This window comes from Haliotis rubra, unplaced genomic scaffold (genome assembly GCF_003918875.1).
Source record: "Haliotis rubra isolate DU_JTF1 unplaced genomic scaffold, ASM391887v1 Scf912, whole genome shotgun sequence".
Classification (NCBI taxonomy): Eukaryota; Metazoa; Mollusca; class Gastropoda; order Lepetellida; family Haliotidae; genus Haliotis; species Haliotis rubra.
The window spans coordinates 353,068-374,480 of record NW_025767649.1 but is presented as its reverse complement, the minus strand read 5'-3'; the positions used below and the strand labels follow the sequence as shown (position 1 = coordinate 374,480).

Here is a 21,413-nt window from a genome sequence, read left to right as displayed (position 1 = left end):
AGAACAGGACATCTTCTCTTTCTTGGAATCGTTCCAAAGCGGTTGATATCAATTCAAGCAATCGAGACGATGTTGCTTCATCAATGCTTTGGGAGGCTGAAAGTGCCTTCACACAAGTTTCATCCGGAATAACCCCCTCTGTCCAGCAGCAAGTTAATGACGTCATTGTGACTTTGGTAGATAGCACAAATCATAAATTCTTTCAAAACAGCATTTGGAATGTTTGAACTTTGCAATAGAATGTATTTGGCCAGCGCGCCTTGCTTCATCCCAACGTGTGAAAGGAGAGATGTATAAGTGAACACAATATGAGGATCGAGCACATTACTAATGTCGGGGTAGTATGTGATGCTTGAAGCACTCACTTCTCTTTTACCAATGTCTTCGCATACGCTTTGCTCCAATTTTGTTTCCAGGTATGGTCGAAAGTCTTCGTCAAGTAACGAGGGGTGATTCAGGATCTCACTTCCGTCTTCTGACAGAAGGATGTTTGTAATTCTATCAGCAAGATTCTTAAAGTATTCTTCTGTCAAGCGAATCACAACACCCTCTTCTTCAGTCTCCTTACTTTGTGTCCTCACCAGCTCAACGAGCATCTGTGCGGGACAAATTTTGATGCACATTTCTGGGTCCTCACCAGCCAGATCAAGGAAAACTGCATCGTATATTGACTGATGCTGGAATTCAAAACCATTTTGTGTGCTCAGGAGATATACACCAGAGAGAGTAGCAGCTTTACTTGCAATCTGGCCATACCCTGGAGGACCTGGAATATCACAGAATGTGGACAAATCTGCTACAACGTCACTGAAGTTTCTATCTCTTCTTGATTTCAAGAGTTTGTGGTCAAGGAACCCTTTTTGAATCATCACCAGTAATAACACAAAGTAGCTCAGTGGCTCACTTTCCTTCAAACAGTCAAGGATTTCTTTGACACAAACTTGGGGGCTGCGGAAGAAGCTGACAGCTCTTGATGCTGGAAGTTTGCTTGATGCAAAAAATGTACAACACTGGGGAAAACCAAGAGATGTCTTCATGTCTGCAATTTGTTTCATGTCTTCCTCTGATAGCCTTACCTTCCTCCCGAAATATTTCTCCATGATTTTCTGTTTCTCTGAAACCCTGAGTGAGAACTCGCCGTCATCCAGAGTGACGCATTTGATCCTTTTAAACAGTTCGTGTGTCTTCATCCTCTTCTCACACTGTGCACTGATCTCTGGCCTCGAGGTCAACACCAGGAAGATGTTGCCAAGCTCTACTACAGCGTTCATGATTTTCAGCACCTTACTCCAATCATCTACCTGGGATTGAAACAGGTTGGAGGATCCAAATATATCGTCAATGAGCACCACATATTGTCCTTTAGACTTCCCCACCGGAACGTCTTTCCACTGTTGGGGAAAGGACAATAACAAAGGTATTCTTCCTGTGTCTTTTTCAATCTGCGATAAAAGACTGAGAGCAACCCTAGATTTCCCTGTACCACTTCTTCCTTTGATGAATACACATCCAGTGTTTTTCAGATGCTTCAAAGCTGTCCTTTCTGCATAGGTTGATACATGTTTGTCAGGATCCTCACGTTTCATCAGCATTTCTGTTGCATCTGGAAATAAAGCAAAGAAGATGTTAAAATGCAATGGCATGCATCTAAGGAAGCTTTCATGATCAAATCGAGAAGATTATCGTTGAAGATTTTTCTTTTGTGATTTGTCGTGGTAAACAGACATTTGTTCTTCAGACATTTAAAATACACAACTGAGCCAAATAAAGTAACACGATCCCCGTTTCATGGTGTGGAAGTCATTGTCCCCATCATCATTTTCGAGTTAAGTTAGTAAATCCAGTGATCAACATCATGAGCATCGATCTACTCAACTGTGATACCATGACATGAGTCAACCAAGTGAACGAGGCTGACTACCCGACTCTGTCAGTGTTGAAGTGCTCAATGTCCGGGGGGTGAGTTTGTGTGTGTTGCGAAAGGCAATGACATTTCTTCCTGTTTGGGAAAACACATACCATATGCACTGTCACGTTGTACTTTCACGTTGATACTGATAGATAGACGTTATATTCTGGGATATTAAACTTCGCCCACATTGCACCATGAAACTGAGACTGAAAGTCCACTGACTAACGTCCTCAGCCGGAAATTAAGTATGCACTCCTTAGCTACTGATAATATATCATCACCTGGTTGTTGTAAAATGTCAAAGCCGTTAAGGTTCTCCCTCAGTAATCTATGATATATCGCAATCTCACAACCACCACCTTAATATCTCCAAATATTATAAGGGGAGCGGCTGAGTTTCAATGTAGAACACAACTGTGCACTTTGAGTTAAAAGCATGAAAGTTGGAACAATACAATATTTATATTTAGTGATTAGTTTGGGTTTTAGGGTCAAATGACCGCCAATGAGTGGAGAGGCTTATTGACTAAATCGTCCACTTTGAGTAAAAAGCATGAAACTTGGGAGACGGATGCTTCATCTCAGGCTATATTGTCACCAAAACTTTTCCGACATGGTCGCCAAACCTTTCATTCCTTTTAGGTATTTCTAAACGTAAGGTCGAGAGTTGTTCATATGTTTAGTATTATAATATCTCCCATATGTTTCTTATATGGCGGTCAAACCCAGGATGGACGCCAGAAATGCTCAAAATTTGAGTTTTTTATCAAGAAGACATAGATTTTTTAAAATAACATTGTCAGATTTCACATATTGTCCTGTACCATAAACTAGATCATGCACCAAACTCCACACATCCAGTCGTTTTAGATATTTCCTTCTATTTCTAAGGATAGTCGAGACAGGATATTCCTTTGCACAGACATTATTATTGATGCAATCCTGAATATTCTTTTCACCAAACTTGTCATACTAGTTATGTAACAGTAGGGATACATATATGAATACCTGGCTAAAGACTGTTGTTACGTTTTGATTGCCAAACTGAAAGTTAATATTAAGTAGAAGAACTGAGTCGTGTACCCCCTGTCTTTGTATACCTATCTGAAATGAATAAAAATATTTTTTTTAAAAAATAAAAAATAAAAAGTCTGTTATGTTTGATGTGAGTAAAATCTGAAATTCAAAAAAAAAAAAAAAAAAAGTAGAAGAAGAACCAACAAACAACAGAATTGATTTTCTGAAAATAACTAAATTCACAAATCAATACAAATTAAGATAAAGGTATCACTATGGAAGTACAAATACAATGGTAATAAAATAAGTAAATAAAATAACAGTGATTAAAGCCATAAAGACAATGAGGTTAATATTGCCCTCTCAGCAACAGTAATTCAGCTTGAAAGAAAGGGCTACACAGAGAGTGGCCCAGAGTATAGAGTGATCACACAAAATGGTGGTCTTCTATAGCTTGAGAAAGCTAGCTCCCCTTACAGCTAAAATACATGGATTATCATGAAACGGCCCTCCCATTATCAGAAATTTGAGGGCCGCTGCAAATGATATTGGACCTCTCAACCTTAACGACGGGCCACTATCAGTTCTGTTGTCAAGTGACGTCATAGTGGGTGCGTGGGCTTACGGTTCATTCGACATTAATTGGCTTTCGACTGGCAGATATTCTGGGTCAAACAAGTCAAAGCAACACGAATTCCCGCTTTAAATAGCGGTAATATTGACTTTCTTGTTGGTGCTAACCTTAACAATTGCACTATTAAGGCTGTTGGTGGACCAAAAACCGAACACTCACATAGTTTGACATGTTGCAGGCTATGGTCTTGTCAAAGGCCAAGGTCGAATATCGTCACTTTCTGTTGTGACGTCACTTGAATTGTTCGATGACGTAATTGCATTCGGGCTGTCAACCCCGTCAGAAGTTGATTTGGGTAAACTTACAGTCAAATTCTTTCATTGTTTCCTTTCTTTTCAACACAAATTCCATATATTTTAGCAATAATAACGGTAATGCTATTTTTGAGGGCATTATCATTTGCAGAAGCCCTCGGTCTTTTTCAACTGTTAATGGAAGACCTCGGGCTTCTGCAAATGATAATGCCCTCAAGAATAGCATTACCCTTATATTATATACCTCTTTCAGGCAGATGAATCTGGACTAAGGCCTATACATCCCTTTCCAGATCATTCTATAACATTCTGTGGGTCAGAATATGACGGAAGCTTCTAGAATTGTCTAAATATATCACAAGTCTATATAAGCACACAACAGCCCCATACTTAATCCACAGATACAATGCATAACAGCTGTAACACTGTTGCACAACATATAACATTGTCTCTTATCTTACCTTCATGTAAAATACTTTAATTTCATTGGTCAGTGACGCTTTAACAGGTTTCCGTGTCACCCCTCCCAGGAGTGTGACAACTGGAAAAAATATTACCCGCTGCCACGGTAACCGGCAAACTCTCCGCCGAGAAGCGGAAGCGCTAACAATCATATGACGTCATAATATGATGCATGCCATGCCCTGAGTTCGAAAACCGTTCGATCAGCTGTTTTTGTGTTCACTTTGTACACAATTATTTTTCTGACTTTCGCTGCTTTATTTAAACTATTTTATAAATTGAGTGGTTTGCACACTCAGCTTAAACATGATTAACCATTTTTATAGCAGTTTTAAGCTTGTCAGAATATGTTTCACTGATTCTAAAAATCCAGTCGAGAGGCACACGCCATTTTGTTTGCATGTCATATTGTCGGTCGCGATCTTTAACATAAAAAAAATGATGTTTTGTACATTTAACATGGCGGTAAGATAAATACTTTGTATGCTTCTCCCTCGGGTAATACGGTCTGATCTACGCCTTTTTGTAGCAGTGTCACCCCTCGCCTACCGGCCCGGGTGACACTGCTACTAAGAGGCGTACATCGGACCGTATTACCCTCGAGAGAAGCATACAACTTATAATAACAAGGTATGTAATGTGGACGCCAGATCCAACATGGCTGACATGAATTAAAACGGTATGACCATGAAAATGGACGCCAAATCAGTACTGCAATAAGGAAAATACTGTGAACGACAATTTTACTTCGTGCAATTACCACTTTGTTTTGGCAATGAAGTTGCAGTGCCTTATTGTCGTATTGTATTTAACGTCCATTTTCAGCTTCAGATACATCAGTTTCAACCTTGACGGTCACTTGAAATATGTTGTACCATAAACCAATGAAATTCTATTTCTTTTCACCGTATTGTTCACGCAAATAACAGCCTAAGCAGGCAGTGTTGAGTAGGTAATATCGCTCGATGCTATGACGATGCTGTCTCTACCTCTGTCATTACGGTCAATGTCGCAAATGGGATCAATGTATGAAGTCAATATCTGGTGAACACACACACACATCCCCCCCCCCCCCTTTCCGTGATAATTATGGAGTATTAATTAGACCATGTAAAAGCCCACTCATACACTCCACCCGTGAAGGTCCGGGTTAGAATATTGATCTTCAATAACCCATGCTTTTCGTAAGAGGAGACTAACGGGATCGGGTGACTTGGTTGACACATGTCATCGGTTCCCAGTTGCGCACATTGATGCCCATGCTGTTGATCACTTGATTGTCTCGATTATTTACAGACCGCCGCCATATAGCGGGACTATTGCGGAGTGCGGCGTAAAACTAAACTCACTCACTCACTAACCCCTCATTCACTCATTAGTTACACTTACCTATGATGTTCTGTAGAGGGTAGTTTGGTGTTTCTGGAATGAATACATATAATCCACTGTACAATGTGTATATAATTTACATTAAATAAACCCTTTCTGAAGTACTTTCAGGTTCTTCAAGTTTTCTACAGTTTGATGGAATATTAATTGGATTTTTGTCACTATCGATGGCTTAACTATTTATGGCAAGGAATATGAGAATATTATGAGAAATGTATCCATAGACAGTTTGGGAATTACCACATTTTGTTTCCTGGAAGGTGACGGTGGAATCCTGGATGTTGTAAACGTTTTGACCGTCAGACAATACAACGGGGGCCTCCACTTGAAGGTTGGTAGCTGGAAAGGAAGGATATCATGGTTATGCTGCTTCAACATGTCTAAACGGTTAGTGTGTCGCAGCTTGTAAGCATGTTGTTACCTTCTCTGAGACACGGTATTGTCATTAGCATGTCGTTAGCATGTCATTTCATGTCGTTAGAGTTAGGAGTTAACAGGTCAGGTGCATGCTGTTATCGTTATTCCTAACCTGTGTTTAACATGTTGTCAACATACTGTCACCCACTCAGTAGCATGTTGTCAGCATGTCAATAGCATGTTGGCATGTCAATAGCATGTTGTCAGCATGTCAATTGTATGTTGCCTTCTCAGTAGCATGTTGTCATTTCATGTAGCATGTTGTCATATCAATAGCATGTTGTCATGTCAATAGCATGTTGCCATGTCAGTAGTATGCTGTCATTTCAGTAGCATGTTGTCAGCATGTCAATAGCTTGTTGTCATTTCAGTAGCATGTCGTAAGCATGTCAAAAGCGTGTTGTCATTTCAGTAGCATGTTGTCATTTCTGAACATGTTCTATATATGAAGAATATTCTACGATGCCCGCCACAGTGACAATAAACACCATCTTTGATCATCTTTTCGGAAAGACGCGACCAAAGGATCCAACCATTGACATGCAGCGCTCAGGACAGACTGAATTTCAGCTAATATATTTTCAGTGTGTCTGGTGGTATATTTGGTTGTCTGGATATTCAGGGTCAGAATATGCTTCTTCGCTATGAGTATATGCCAACATGGGTAGAGATCAGTTTGGCTTGATTCCAGCATAGCTAGAGGTACCGGTATATAGGTGTGGCAAGATGTCAGCGTGGCCGGTGGTCGGAATAGGGAGCGAGTTTAGTTTTACACCGCTGTTAACATATTCCAGCAATATCGCAGCGGAGAACACCAAAAATCGGCTTCACACATTGTACTCATATGGGGAATCGAACCCACGCCTTCGGCGTGACGAGTGACCCCTTTAATCACTAGGCTACCCCACCGCCCCGAGGTAAAAATATCTGGACATCAATATGTCTAGATGCCAATATGTCTATATTACAGGTTGTCTGGATGCCAGCATGTCAAGGGGCGGTGGGGTAGCCTTATGGTTAAAGCGTTGGCTCGTCACGCCGAAGACCCGGGTTCGAATCCCTCATGGGCACAATGTGTGAAGCCCATTTCTTGTGTCCCCCGCCGTGACGTTGCTGGAATATTGCTAAAAGAGGCGTAAAAACCAAACTCAGTCAGTCAGTCAGTCAGCATGTCAATGCGTCTGCATATGTTTATCTCACTAGATGTCACGATGACCGGAAGTCAGCCAGTTCACGTCTGAGCATGCCTGAACACATATTGGCTGACTCGAACATACAAATACTCAAAATACAAGCTAAAATGGCTAACGGCATATTTCAAGAAATATCAACACATATGACCTGAATCTGCCCGCATTTTCTTGACAGTTGAACAACCCGACGAAGTGGCAACCAGCTCCATAGCTCTTGTCTGCTAGGTACACAGTTCAGATGCGCTAGGCTTTGTGTGACACCTGCTCGGTACGAGGTACAGCGCGCAGTTTTGACAAAACATACGGAGCATCTATTTTTGCTATTCTTAGTGAATATCAAGTGAATTCGACAACAGGCGAAACTGAGGATTGGGGGATCACAATAAGTGACTTAGTAATGTGTCATCATAACCTGAGTGTACGTAGGTCGATGTTCATACTATCAATCACATGTTTGCCTCAAAAACATATATTTCCAACACCTGACTGGCATATACCTGAGTGATTAAGAACAACATTTGACGTCATCTGCATGATCATGAGCTGATTTTCAATGGTGGATATATAATTTTCATTACTACATAGTCTACGCACCGGAAATCTGACAGTCGTGGCGCCGATTTTGCTTGCTTGTAGATTTCTCACATTTCCCTTTTCTCTTGTGATAAACCTGTGAGAACTGCATCACTCCGTGGTTCCCTGCCCCATCAAGTTGGCACCCTCATAGCTGGAAATTGTCCAAAACTGCGATAAACCTGCATCATGGTGGCGGTTTAACCTGGTTCAATTCCCTATCTGGGTACAATGTGTGAAGTCATTTTTGCGTCCCCCGTCCGTCGTTATATTGCTGGAATATTGCTGCTAAGACGGGTGTAAAACCTCAAACACACAATCAATCAATCCATCCATCAATGAATCTATCATTCATTCAATCAATCAATCTCATATAGGACAAATGTGTGTTTCGCAGATGCAGTACCTATAAGTGGATAAATGACATGATTCTTTGCTTACCTCCATTACCAGTTACAGCATACCATACTATACCATACCATACCATACCAGCAGCATACCATACCATACCAGCAGCATACCGTACCATACCAGCAGCATACCATACCACTATGGGGCGGATTTCTTTTAACAACTACTTTCGAATTTCCCTGCTACCAAAACGGAACTGAATTCAGATTTTACGGAACTGACTGGAACAAAATGGGGCTCAAAAATAAGACCGTGGTTACGCTCGTTTTGTTAGAATCGCGCCCACTCTAGCCGTGTAATATTGCAGTGGGGTTTTTTTTCAAACAGTATTCAGTACAAGCTGTTGAATTCAAAGTGTCAGTTAGTCAAACAGATAAGAAAGAAACAAGGAAATCGAACCGTACTAACAACACAAGGATCTATTACGTTACAGCGGAAAGACATAAAGTAAACAAACTTAGATAGGCTTCTAGGCAAGGAAAGCTTTTATTTACTATCAGTTGTAAACACACAGCTTTGTATAATGAAACATCATATGTCCTTTGCCACAATCGTCAAGGGGCGGTGGGGTAGCCCAGTGGTTAAAACGTTCGCTCGTCACGCCGAAGACCCGGGTTCAATTCCCAACATGGGTACAATGTGTGAAGCCCATTTCTGATGCCCTCCGCCGTGATATTGCTGAAATATGGCTGAACGCGGCGTAAAACCATACTCATTCACTGAAGACCCATTCTAACCCTGATCGTCACGGGTCTCGTTCTTTATTAAGGACACAAGGTGGTCATGGGCGGGGAAATCGAGGAATTTCGTCAAGTTCCACATGGTGTCTAGAAGGGCCCCCCATTCAATCTGATCTGCTTTGTCAAACCACTCGTTACTTCCGTCAAAAGGTCAGTGTGAGCAAATGCTTTTGTGTGTTTGTTTGTTTGTTTGTTGGGTGTTTTTTGTTTGACGCAGCACACAGCAATATTCCATATATATAACGTTTGTCTGTAAATATTCGAGTCAAGAAAAGCGATCCACATCACATATACAGAATTGGTCTTCAGCAGACTCACTAAGAGTGAGTGAGTGAGTTTAGTTTTACGCCGCACTCAGCAATATTCCAGCTATATGGCGGCGGTCTGGAAATAATCGAGTCAATCAATCCAGTGATCAATAGCATGAGCATCGATCTGCGCAACTGGGAACATATGGCATGTGCCAACCAAGTCAGCGAGCCTGACCACCCGATCCCGTTAGTCGCCTCTTGCGAAAAGCTTGGCCGGTTACTGAAGATCAGTCACTATATGGCTGAAATATTGCCGAGGTGACGTTAAATTCTAACTCACTCACTCACTCACTGAAGATCAATTCTAACCCGGGACTGCCTCCGTGGTGTAGTGGTTAGAGCGTCCGCCCGGAGAGCGGAAGGTCGCGGCTTCGATCCCCGACCGCGTCATACCAAAAGACGTTAAAATATGGTACTTGTTGGTCCCTGCCTGGCGTTCGGCATTAATGGGTACAACAAGGACTGGTCGGCTCGGAGTCAGTATAATGTGTCTGAGTGGGGTATTCATGCTTCACTGCGGCATGGTATCTCAGTGGGCTAGCAGTATAAAACCAGCTTAAGTCTGGGCTAGTACAAGAAGCCGCACATACACATACACGCACATGCACGTCGTCATATGAGCGAAATATTCTCAAGTACGACGTTAAACCCAATTTCACCTCACCTCACCTCACCTCACCTCACCTCACCTCACCTCACCTCTAACCCGGATCTTCACGGGTGGCTCACTAAGAGACGACCAACGGGATCGGGTTGTCGGGTTCGCTGACTTGGTTGACACATGTCACCGTATTCCAGTTGCGTAGATCGATGTTCATGCTGTCAATCACTTGATTGTCTGGTCCAGACAGAATATATGTGCAGGGTGCGCACCTCCCCTTTTGTCCTGAAAGTTTATTAAATGACCACTGAAACTCTCGTGAAAACGGGTAAATATGAAGTGTTAAAATGAATAGGTGGAATATTTCTGTGTACGGCTGTAGGCAACAGACAAACATACAAATCATTATAAACACAAAGTTACAACCAGCCCTCGACCACCTCGGCGCTCTTCTTTTTGATGTGGTACATTGTAAAGAGATCTCTGATTTTGAGGAAGATTAAGTCTTCAAGCACGAGCAGCATCGGATCGGGGACGTTATGAGTTACATGTCCTAAAACTTAAATATCCTCACCTGATTAATGTGGCGAGCAGAGTCGGAATGTAGGAAGCCTTCATAAATTGGTGAACAGGAAATATTTGGAATTAAGGATTATCTTATATGTTTGTGAGAGGGGTACCACTTTTAACAATATATCAGCACTACCACGGCAGGGAAAACAGAAATGGGCTTTACAGTAGCGGGTTCGAACCCGGTTGTCGTCGGCGTGACTAGCGAGGAACGCCATGTGTCCTAACCCACTGACTCAATAAGCAATACGTTCTCTACTTGAGATCCTCGATAGGTCTGCTCGGATGGATGTGTCAGTTGTTAATAAGACTTCAAATCTCAATATGCTTCACCCTTTTTACATTTTCTCAGATTACACCATTTAGAAAGGCATATACAGTGTGAATATATTGGAATGAATCATGTTTAGTAGGGCTGCCCAATATAACCGGTTTACCGGTATTTACCGGTTCAGACATGAAAACGATACGTATTGCGATACCCTGATCGAAAACCGGTATTTTGACATGCATTCCGAAAACTTCGTAACACTCGGAAATCTTCGGATATTTCCGTTTTTTTAATTGTTCTTTTCCCTGTTTCATTAGTGCCAAATGTTAATTAAATTTTTCTTTTGTCATGATTAAAAGTTTTTATAAACGGTTAATCAATCATAGTGATTTTGTTGTGGTTTTTGCTTATAATCAAGCATTAACTCGATTATAAGTAGTTTTTGTTAAAAAAATAATCCTTGCGATATATTGCAATACATATCGCAATATATGTTTCAGCATCGCAATATATCGCAATATGAAAATTCTCTGCAATACCCACCCCTAATGTTTAGTGCCTTAATCAGTGATTATAGGCCATATGTACCATTTAGTTTTCAGTACTTTCTAAGCAGTATTGGTACATGACTGGCTACGTTCTGTCGATATATACATTGTGTGAATGACTTCACACACGCAAAGGTTTATGTCCAATGTTGGAGGGGAAATATTCTTTTCTTTCTGTTTCTGAAACTAGTTTATTTCTAGAAACATCTCCTGCACACGGAACAGAATCTGATAATCGTGACTTTGCATTCATGACCAGCCACCATCGTATATTCACTGGTTGGGTTTTTTCCGGATTGTGGCTTAAATGATCTTCCAACACTCAAGTGCCAAATATTTAGTACGGGTGACCTCCAAAATCGAAACAGGTGTAATTAAACTGTGGTATTTTTATACTGTCATTGATAACACAATATCCAATATATCATACGCATGTGTTCACAGCGACAACAAAGTGGCATGATACTGGCGCAGTTTTAACAAAACGAGCGTGGCTACTTTCGTTGCGTGCTTATCATAACTGCGCAATTGAACAAAAGCCATAATATTATATCTGTTGAAAAATCAGAGGCAAAGTACCAGAGCAGGTTGATTTTAGAACGTAGACAGATACAGGCTCATCACTATGACACACTTTCGAAATGTACTCCAACATTTTCCAAATTGAGCATCTGCTCAAATTATCGTAATATTACTTTGTCAGAAAAAGTAAACAAAAGAAATAAACGTCATTCTTGTTTAGGAGCAGTGAAGTACATATCCTGCATTCACGTTGAAAAAGCTTAAATTATCAGTTCAATGTGAAGGAACATAATGGTCTTTTCTAAGTAAGAAAACATGTAGGAATATTGACTAAATCCTGCAAAAACGGGGTAAAACCATTTCTTTTCTTCTTCTTTTTTTTGTCGTCATCACCATCAGCAGCAGCAGCAGCAGCATCAACAACAACACCAAAAGCCACGTTATCGTAATCATCATCATCGTTATCATAATTAGTCCACCGATATCGCGACAACTGTTAAGATTCGAACTTGGGTCAAACAAACTAGTTTTAGATCTCATGAGTAACCGGCATGCCATGTGGGTACGAAGATACACTCGCGGACAGGCCATGCAGGACACATCCACATGTCCGCTTGCTGGTAATGCATCACGTGAAGCCTGGGACTTTGCCCCGGAATCTACTCGAAGTGCAGTTTCAGATATAGTTGTGTCGCCACAACCTAGGCATGTTCAGATGAACAGCTTGTTTCTAGTTCGTTCCAGGAGTGAGTGAGTGAGACAGACGCCGCTTTTAGCAATATTCCAGCAATAACAAGGGCGGGGACGCGGGGGGAACGAGCCCGGGTCTCCAGCGTGACGAGCGGACACTTTGCCCACTAGGCTACCCCTACTTATTTGTTTTTATTTCTTCCATTACTCACATATTCGTTTTCGCAGCAGATTCCCCAATGTCAGAATCGGAGTTCAACCTGTTGTGATTATCGATAGACGTCTCCATGTATACTTCGATCCGCAGAACAAAAGTTCTAAATTTGTAACCAAAATATTTCCCTCTCAAAACTGTAAAAATAGCTTTCGTAAACAAAACTGTTTCGACAGGGCCTTATCAGTCGTTGCTACGCGGGTTTTGTTAAAATTGCGCCCATGGCCGTCTGTGGCAGACGGGCAGTGAAAACAGAAAGATCGGTATTTCCAGTGAACTGACGACGTTCCCACAGCCAGTCAGATATGTCGGCGGGTACAAAGTCAGGTGTTATGGCGATGGTTGAGGCTGGTACTGTCCCTGTAGGTCAGCTGTCCGCTGTGACCACACGCAGTGCGGATTCAGGTCAGTTGTGGATATATTTGAGTTTCAGTCGAGATCGCTGAGAGGTGGTGGGGCTGGGTCACAGCCGTTCCGAGATCACGGCTGTGGGGCTGGGTTATGGCCGAGTGTACATAACAAGAAGAATGTCTGAAGTTTTTTGGACCAGTATTTTTGCTCTAGACACATTGTAATTATTAGGATCAAGTTACGGTTGTTTGGGAACATTTCCCCGGAAATGAAGGGGCGAGGGGAATACCATTGTCAGCGAAGAGGGGAGGAAGGTAGCGATGATTATAGTATGGAGAGACAGGTGTTCGTGGATGTGGACTGACTGACTGAGTTTGGTTTTACGCCGCTTTTAGCAATATTCCAACATCAAGGCGGGGAACACCAGAAATGGGCTACACACATTGTACCCACGTGGGGATTCGAACCTGGGTCTTCGTCGTGACGAGCCAACGCTTTAACCACTAGGCTACCCCACTGCCCTCGTGGATGTAGAGGGCAGTGTTAGTGGTAGGAGCTGGGGCTAGGACGAGTCCAAATTTTCTATCTGGGTTCCCCATCCCTATTACCCTGCCCTACCCGGTTACCCATTATGTTAATTCCTGACATCAAATTTGCAAGAAATGGCTATATATTCTTCAGCTCCGAGGCTAAAATTTCGAGTTTTTCTATTCTTAACCAGGTATTATATTCAAAAGAAGTGACTGTAATTATGTCTAAATCTTCAGAGACAATACAACCTTTTAATCATGAAAGAATAACATATTACGTTGTTTAATCTATTAGTCACGTGAATATAACGGGTCCGTGTGTTGAGACGGGTACCCGGGTTCAATTCATTACCACACCCGTCCCGGGTATCCGGGTAAGTCGTACCTGCCCTAGCAGAAGCATTATCTGAGGGGAGTCAGGTGGATGGGACTGGTGGGTCAGGTAGGTGGGGTTGTGTGAACGAAGCGAGGGGTGAAAGTCAAAACATTGATTCCACAACAGTCTCGTTTCCTGTTGACTGGGTTCCATCCTATTGCGCAACTTAGTACAATAACAGTCCTGAATTTTGAGACCCATTCATTTAACTGGATACATAAATATTAATCAGGATTATTTGATACTTTCTTAGCACTTGTATATTGCAACGCTACGCTCTTTATAATCCTTGCAAACATGCAGTGCAGCGTGCACTGTCGTATAACGAGCACTGACAAACAGAAGCCTGGAAATCGTGGAAATCTCAAAACGAGGCTCTGCCGCTAGAAAAGTTTGGCGATCTTGTACGGACTTGATATTCTATCAATCACATTGTGCGATACAGAACTACACTGAATAGGTGCACGAAACACATAACAGGTGTAACCAATGGGCCAGATGCATTGTGGATTATTTTACGACCTCATCAAACTGGGGCAGTCTGTGACGTCTTAGTTAATGTCATGCTGCCTACACCTCGCCATAAAATATAGAAATACGAGGTTATTCATTTGTAAATACCACTTTCTTATGAAACAACGAATTGGAGATCAGTGTAACCATAGTTGTTTGTGATGTCTATTTTCACTTTCACACGAGAAAATTCGGATCGGCGGAAAAGTAGGTCATTGTCTGAACAGGTTAATGAGACTCATGTTTCGGTTTGCAGATGGACGGGGCGAGTAGCTTCAGTTTGTAGGAGCGAGGGGAGTCAGTCGGGGCGAGGAGAGTCATATAGACGGGACGAGGGGAGTGAGATAGGATGGACGAGGGGAGTCAGATAGACAGGGCGAGGGGTGTCATTTTGTCGGGGCGAGGGGAGTCAGGTGGTCGGAGCGAAGGGAGTCATTTTGTCGGGGCGAGTAGCTTCAGTTTGTCGGGGCGATTGGAGTCGGGACGGGACGAGGGGCGTCAGATAGACGGGATGAGGGGGGTGAGATAGGATGGACGAGGGGAGTCAGATAGACAGGGCGAGGGGTGTCATATAGACAGGGCGAAGGGAGTCAGATATACGGGGCGAGATGAGTCAGATACACGGGCCGAGGGGCGTCAGATAGACGGGGAGATGGGAGTCAGATAGACGGGGCGAGTTGAGTCAAATTGACGGGGCGAGGGGCGTCCGATAGACGGGACTAGGAGTCAGATAATCGGGGAGCCGGGAGTTAGATAGACGGGGCGAGGGGAGTGAGATAGTCGGGGAGACGGGAGTCAGAGTGAGTGAGTGGTGAGTGAGTTAAAATGTTACGTTGCATCGGCATTATTTCAGCCATATCGCGTCACAATAAGTCCGGAGGGTATAGAGACTACATTTATTTAAATACTTTATTCACAAGATTGAGTATTATAAATACCATTTGTTTGCTTACAACCTTTGATGTTCCAGTTAACAACATACAGCTCCACTCGCCGGCGGTCTTCTCTGATGGCAAATCCATTTACAACATCCAAGACTCGTCTGTCACAGTGCAGCAGACGATCAGTGGTAATGTCAGAGTTCTCTCCCTTTTCACCACGCTTCTCGCACTCATCTCAAGTACTGATCCTTTGAATACTGCATTGAGTGCATTCGCGTTTGTTTTACATGTGTAAACTCGGGATTATGGTCAAGCGTAAATCATTCTGTTCATTGCAGATAGAAATTATAACGTGAAAGCCTAAACCTAATGTTCAATGGTTGATGGATTGCTACTTCGCCATTACGAGTTGCGTCCCGACAGGATGTTGATAATGATCCTCCGTATGCCAGAACAGCATTCGCTGATGCCTGTGGGGGCTTCCCTGATATTGCATAAATGTCCTTGAGAAGGGCGTTAAACCCAGCGTTACACTCACTAACTCTAATGTTGCAATGTGAGGTGAGGTGAGGTGAGGTGAAATTGGGTTTTACGTCGTGCTTGAGAATATTTCGCTCATATGACGACGTGCATGCGTGTGTATGTGTATGTGCGGCTGCTTGTACTAGCCCAGACTTAAACTGGTTTTATAGTGCTAGCCCACTGAGATACCATGCCGAAGTGAAGCATGAATACCCCACTCAGACACATTATACTGACGCCGAGCCGACCAGTCCTTGTTGTACCCATTAATGCCGAGCACCAGGCAGGGACCAACAAGTACCATATTTTAACATATACAGTGACGCAATGCTCCAGTAGATTATTTGATTTAATTATGTTTCAGTTACGCCAAACTACCCACTGCAGAACATCATAGGTAAGTATATGTATATTATAAATCACAACATCATTCATTGGATATTTGAGTGGCTTGGGTTTTACACCGCTGTTAAATTGCTGCATGCCAGTGCTCAGCTACACTTCATAAACAGTCAGTATCATCATGGGGCCGAACCAGGGATCCCAATCAACGCCTAGCTGATACAAGCTGGCCAACGGCTCATCAGAAGCAGCACCATAGACTGTAGGACCTCAAGCTGCTGCACATTCACTGCTGCACATGTGCTTAGAGATAAAAGGTCAGAGTGAACCAAAATACATCCAATTGAAGGTTAGGGATCTTTTCTAAGCCCGATCCATCAGCAAAAAATAACTCGCTGGATGAGATGGTCACAACAAAACTGTTTAGGACGATCTTAGAATATTTTTATTCTATTTCCAGATGCGACAGAAATGCTGATGAAACGTGAGGATCCTGACAAACATGTATCAACCTATGCAGAAAGGACAGCTTTGAAGCATCTGAAAAACACTGGATGTGTGTTCATCAAAGGAAGAAGTGGTACAGGGAAATCTAGGGTTGCTCTCAGTCTTTTGTTGCAGATTGAAAAAGACACAGGAAGAATACCTTTGTTACTGTCCTTTCCCCAACAGTGGAAAGACGTTCCGGTGGGGAAGTCTAAAGGACAATATGTGGTGCTCATTGACGATATATTTGGATCCTCCAACCTGTTTCAATCCCAGGTAGATGATTGGAGTAAGGTGCTGAAAATCATGAACGCTGTAGTAGAGCTTGGCAACATCTTCCTGGTGTTGACCTCGAGGCCAGAGATCAGTGCACAGTGTGAGAAGAGGATGAAGACACACGAACTGTTTAAAAGGATCAAATGCGTCACTCTGGATGACGGCGAGTTCTCACTCAGGGTTTCAGAGAAACAGAAAATCATGGAGATATATTTCGGGAGGAAGGTAAGGCTATCAGAGGAAGACATGAAACAAATTGCAGAGATGAAGACATCTCTTGGTTTTCCCCAGTGTTGTGCATTTTTTGCATCAAACAAACTTCCAGCATCAAGAGCTGTCAGCTTCTTCCGCAGCCCCCAAGTTTGTGTCAAAGAAATCCTTGACTGTTTGAAGGAAAGTGAGCCACTGAGCTACTTTGTGTTATTACTTGTGATGATTCAAAAAGGGTTCCTTGACCACAAACTCTTGAAATCAAGAAGAGATAGAAACTTCAGTGACGTTGTAGCGGATTTGTCCACATTCTGTGATATTCCAGGTCCTCCAGGGTATGGCCAGATCGCAAGTAAAGCTGCTACTCTCTCTGGTGTTTATCTCCTAAGCACACAAAATGGTTTTGAATTCCAGCATCAGTCAATATACGATGCAGTTTTCCTTGATCTGGCTGGGGAGGACCCAGAAATGTGCATCAAAATTTGTCCTGCACAAATGCTCGTTGAGCTGGTGAGGACACAAAGTAAGGAGACTGAAGAAGAGGGTGTTGTGATTTGCTTGACAAAAGAATACTTCGAGATCCTTGCTGACAGAATTACAAACATCCTTCTGTCAAACGATGGAAGTGAGATCCTGAATCACCCCTCGTTACTTGACGAAGACTTTCGACCATACCTGGAGACAAAATTGGAACAAGACGTTTGTGAAGACATTGGAAAAAGAGAAGCGACTGCATCTAGCATCTCTTACTATCCAGACATAAGTAATATGCTCGATCTTCATGTTGTGTTCACGTATACATTTCTCCTTTCACACATGGTGATGAAGCAAGGCTCATTGGCAAAATATGTTCTGTTGAAAACCTCAAATATTCCAGAAGCTGTTTTGAGAGAGGTAATGATTTGCGCCAACTACCAAAGCCAAAATGATATTATTAACATGCTGCTAGACAGAGGGATTGTTTTGGATGAGACGTGTGTGAAGGCTCTTTCAGCCTCCCAAAGCGTTGATGCAGCTACATCAGCCCGATTGCTTGATTTGATTTCATCGTTGGATTTCCAAGATAGAAAGGACATGCTTTTCTTGGCGTCTCTAAATGGCAACGTGAGCCTGATCAGGAAAATCATAGACACGTCGACGGACGGAGTCCAGGAACTTTGCTATCGATGTCTTATGGGGTTGTTCGGTGAAATGAGATTCAACAAGGAGTATAACTATCCAGAATGGATGGAGGAGAGACGAGGGAGCCTTGAGGAGGTATTCCAAGTACTGTTCAGTCCTATCCAGGACAAGAAGAAAGTAGCTCAGTTGACCTCAAGGTGTGCAGGACATGCCTATCCAGTAGCTCTGAAGATAGCTCTTGACAAATACTCTCTGTACGATACGGACATGTATCACTGGAAGGACTGTCTGCAGACAGCGTGTGTTTATGGCGGTAGTGAGTGTGTCCGAGTCATCCTTGAACATATTACCATTACAGAAGGAATCTATGAAGGCATTGCAGATTGTTTCGATTCAGCAGCCGCATCGATTAGAGACAGCTGTCTGAAGACTCAATTATTGCTGAATTTTCTTGATGACTTTGGTGATAGCATAGGGGGTGTTCCATCGCTCCGTGAAACACTGAATAGATCAGCAGGATACGGATATACTCCTCTGACTAAAGCGGCCGAACACGGCAACGTCGACACTGTGAAGATGCTGATACGGAAAGGAGCTGATGTCAACATGGAAGATGATAAGGGCTTAACGCCTCTTCACAGAGCTGCTGGGACGAATGGTTCAGTTGAATGTGTAACAGCTCTTCTTGAAGCTGGAGCCCTTGTAGACAAACGTACACCGGATTCCAGAACCCCGTTAATGGGTGCTGAGAGGCTTGACATAGTTAAGAAGCTGGTAGCTGCTAAATGTGACATTAATGCAACAGATGAAGATGGGAGATCAGCTCTACACACGGTGGCCCTTTTCAGCAGCGTTGATGTTCTTAAATGTTTATGCAACAAAGGATGCAATGTTGATCAGCGAGATGAGCGCGGCGTCACAGCGTATCACCGTGCAGCAGAATCTGGGGAGCTGGACATACTGAAATATCTGCATCAAATGCATGCTAAGCCGACAGTTGATGTTGACGGATGGTCAGTGCTTCACTACGCTTGCTGTTCCGTCAATGAAACAATGGAAAAGGTGCAGTTCCTGGTGGACACTGTGAAGGTGCCAATCGATACAAGAGACGAGGATGGAAGAACGGCGCTGTATCCAGCAGTGCAGAGAGGTGATGCAGAGGTGGTGGAGTTCCTGGTAGAAAGGGGGCTAAGTATAAGGGACAGGGACAAGCATGGCGACACATATCTACATGCGGTATTCATCCGCTACTCCGATCACGATGAGGTAGTGAAGTTCTTATTCAAAGCTAACGTTGATGCAGATTTGTGTAATAGCGAGGGCAACACTCCATTGCATCTGGCATTGGATTCAGGATTGTGGAGCCTCTTCGAGGACCATATGATGACTTTGATTGATAGAACTTCAAAAATGAATCAAAGAAATCACGAAGGGAAGACACCTCTTCATTTGGCGGCTTATTTTGACAATGTAACGTTTCTCAAGCGAATCCTTGACAAGGGAGCCGACAGAGACATAAAGGATTCAGATGGATGTAAAGCTATCGATCTGGTGCCAGAGGACGGAAATGGCAAGGCGATAAAGGCTCTTTTGTCCACATCTGAGTTACCTGCTCGTGAAATTGTATATCTCAGGCAGGGTCTGTCAACGGAAGACTAGGGGCGGTGGGGTAGCCTAGTGGTTAAAGCGTTTGCTTGTCACGCCGAAGACCGGGTCCCCCACATGGGTACAATGTGTGAAGCCCATATATGGTGTCCCCCGCCTACATATTCCTGGAATATTGCTAAAAGCGGCGTAAAACTAATCGCATTCACTCACATTGCAACATTAGAGTTGGTGAGTGAGCTGTGGTGAACGCCCCTCTCAAGCTAAACTCACTCACTCACTTCAGAAGACTAAGTCACTTGTTCGCGGTATTTAAAGCATTATCTATTATCCTCGTATACCAAACAGATTTTGATTCATCTGAAGAACAATTTTGTTTGACATTTTGTTTGTCTGTCACCTCCTGAAAAAATTGAGGGGCGGTGGGGTAGCATTGTGGTTAAAGCGTTCGCTCGTCACGCCAAAGACCCGGGTTCGATTCCCTGCCCGGGTTCAAAGTGAGAAGTCCATTTCTGGTGTCCCCCATCGTGATATTGCTGGAATATTGCTGAAAGCGGCGTAACACCATACTCACTCACCCAAAGTACTCAGGTTTTTATTGACAGCAGGTGACAAACATCAACCCACTTTTAAGACAATGTGAACAATTATTTTTTGTGACATCTTGTTAAGGTAGCTTCTGGATTAAAATATTGTTTTGTGAACACGTCAGTTCTTTTGATATTTTCACCTACTTTGCAGTATAATTAGCGCCTTCGTTATATAACTGTACTTGGGCCCGAGGCCATAATATCGAAATAAAATCAATCACTGTTTAAATGTATCGAGTAGTAAGAGTTTCGATTTGGTTTGCTCATGATATCGACCACTCGATTTGAGTTTATGCATACCCAAGGGATATAGCTGGAATGTTGCGACAAGTAAGTCTTTCCATTGTACATCCATGGTACGACTCCGCATGTGTTGATGAATCAATGCCAATTAGTGATGAAAACAAGCTTGAGCGTATTCTGCCCCGATCACAAACACATGCAAAGGCAGAGACAATCTCGAAAACACAATTATCCCTGTCAATCCACGTATATAGGGACGTGCATCGAACTTCATTAAATGGCGAAAATATCAGCCATGAAATATTTTGAAAGCTACGAATGTTGTAAAACTGATCAAACATCTTTCGAGCAAGTGTCATATGACGCTTTGGAAATCTCCGAAGAAGGAGCATTCTTGATTTTACCTCAGATGTACCCGTGAAGATCCGGATTAGAATTAAATCTTTGAAGGGCATTTAGAAGTGGAATACATAGGACCAGGTAGTTTTGGGTCTTGACGCTCTTGTTGATGGTCCTATCGTACTTATTGATGGATATTATGATGGGTTAGATATGTCAGAATTGGTCTTCAGTAACCCGTCCTTGTCGTAAAAAGCGACTAACGGGATCGGGTGGTCAGCCTCGCTGACTCGGTTGA

At 42.8% G+C, this 21,413-nt stretch overlaps 2 protein-coding genes and 1 long non-coding RNA gene across 3 annotated transcripts; 2 read left to right on the top strand and 1 right to left on the bottom strand.

Moving 5' to 3' along the window:
* Positions 1–119: 119 nt before the first annotated feature.
* On the bottom strand, positions 120–7,517 carry LOC124264190. The gene is made up of 4 exons (XM_046698930.1): positions 7,427–7,517; positions 5,909–6,007; positions 5,669–5,701; positions 120–1,603 (listed from the first exon to the last, which is right to left on the bottom strand). Exons 1-4 carry the CDS (start codon positions 7,485–7,487, stop codon positions 120–122), a joined length of 1,677 nt encoding a protein of 558 aa, XP_046554886.1. The 5' UTR covers positions 7,488–7,517.
* A 536-nt stretch (positions 7,518–8,053) lies between these two features.
* Positions 8,054–20,766, top strand: LOC124264197. Its single transcript, XR_006895076.1, has 2 exons — positions 8,054–8,091; positions 20,449–20,766. It is a non-coding gene; the product is annotated as an uncharacterized LOC124264197 (long non-coding RNA).
* LOC124264196 lies at positions 12,960–20,766 on the top strand. Its single transcript, XM_046698935.1, has 4 exons — positions 12,960–13,134; positions 15,470–15,568; positions 16,267–16,299; positions 16,705–20,766. Exons 1-4 carry the CDS (start codon positions 13,035–13,037, stop codon positions 19,995–19,997), a joined length of 3,525 nt encoding a protein of 1,174 aa, XP_046554891.1. The 5' UTR covers positions 12,960–13,034; the 3' UTR covers positions 19,998–20,766.
* Positions 20,767–21,413: the final 647 nt, after the last annotated feature.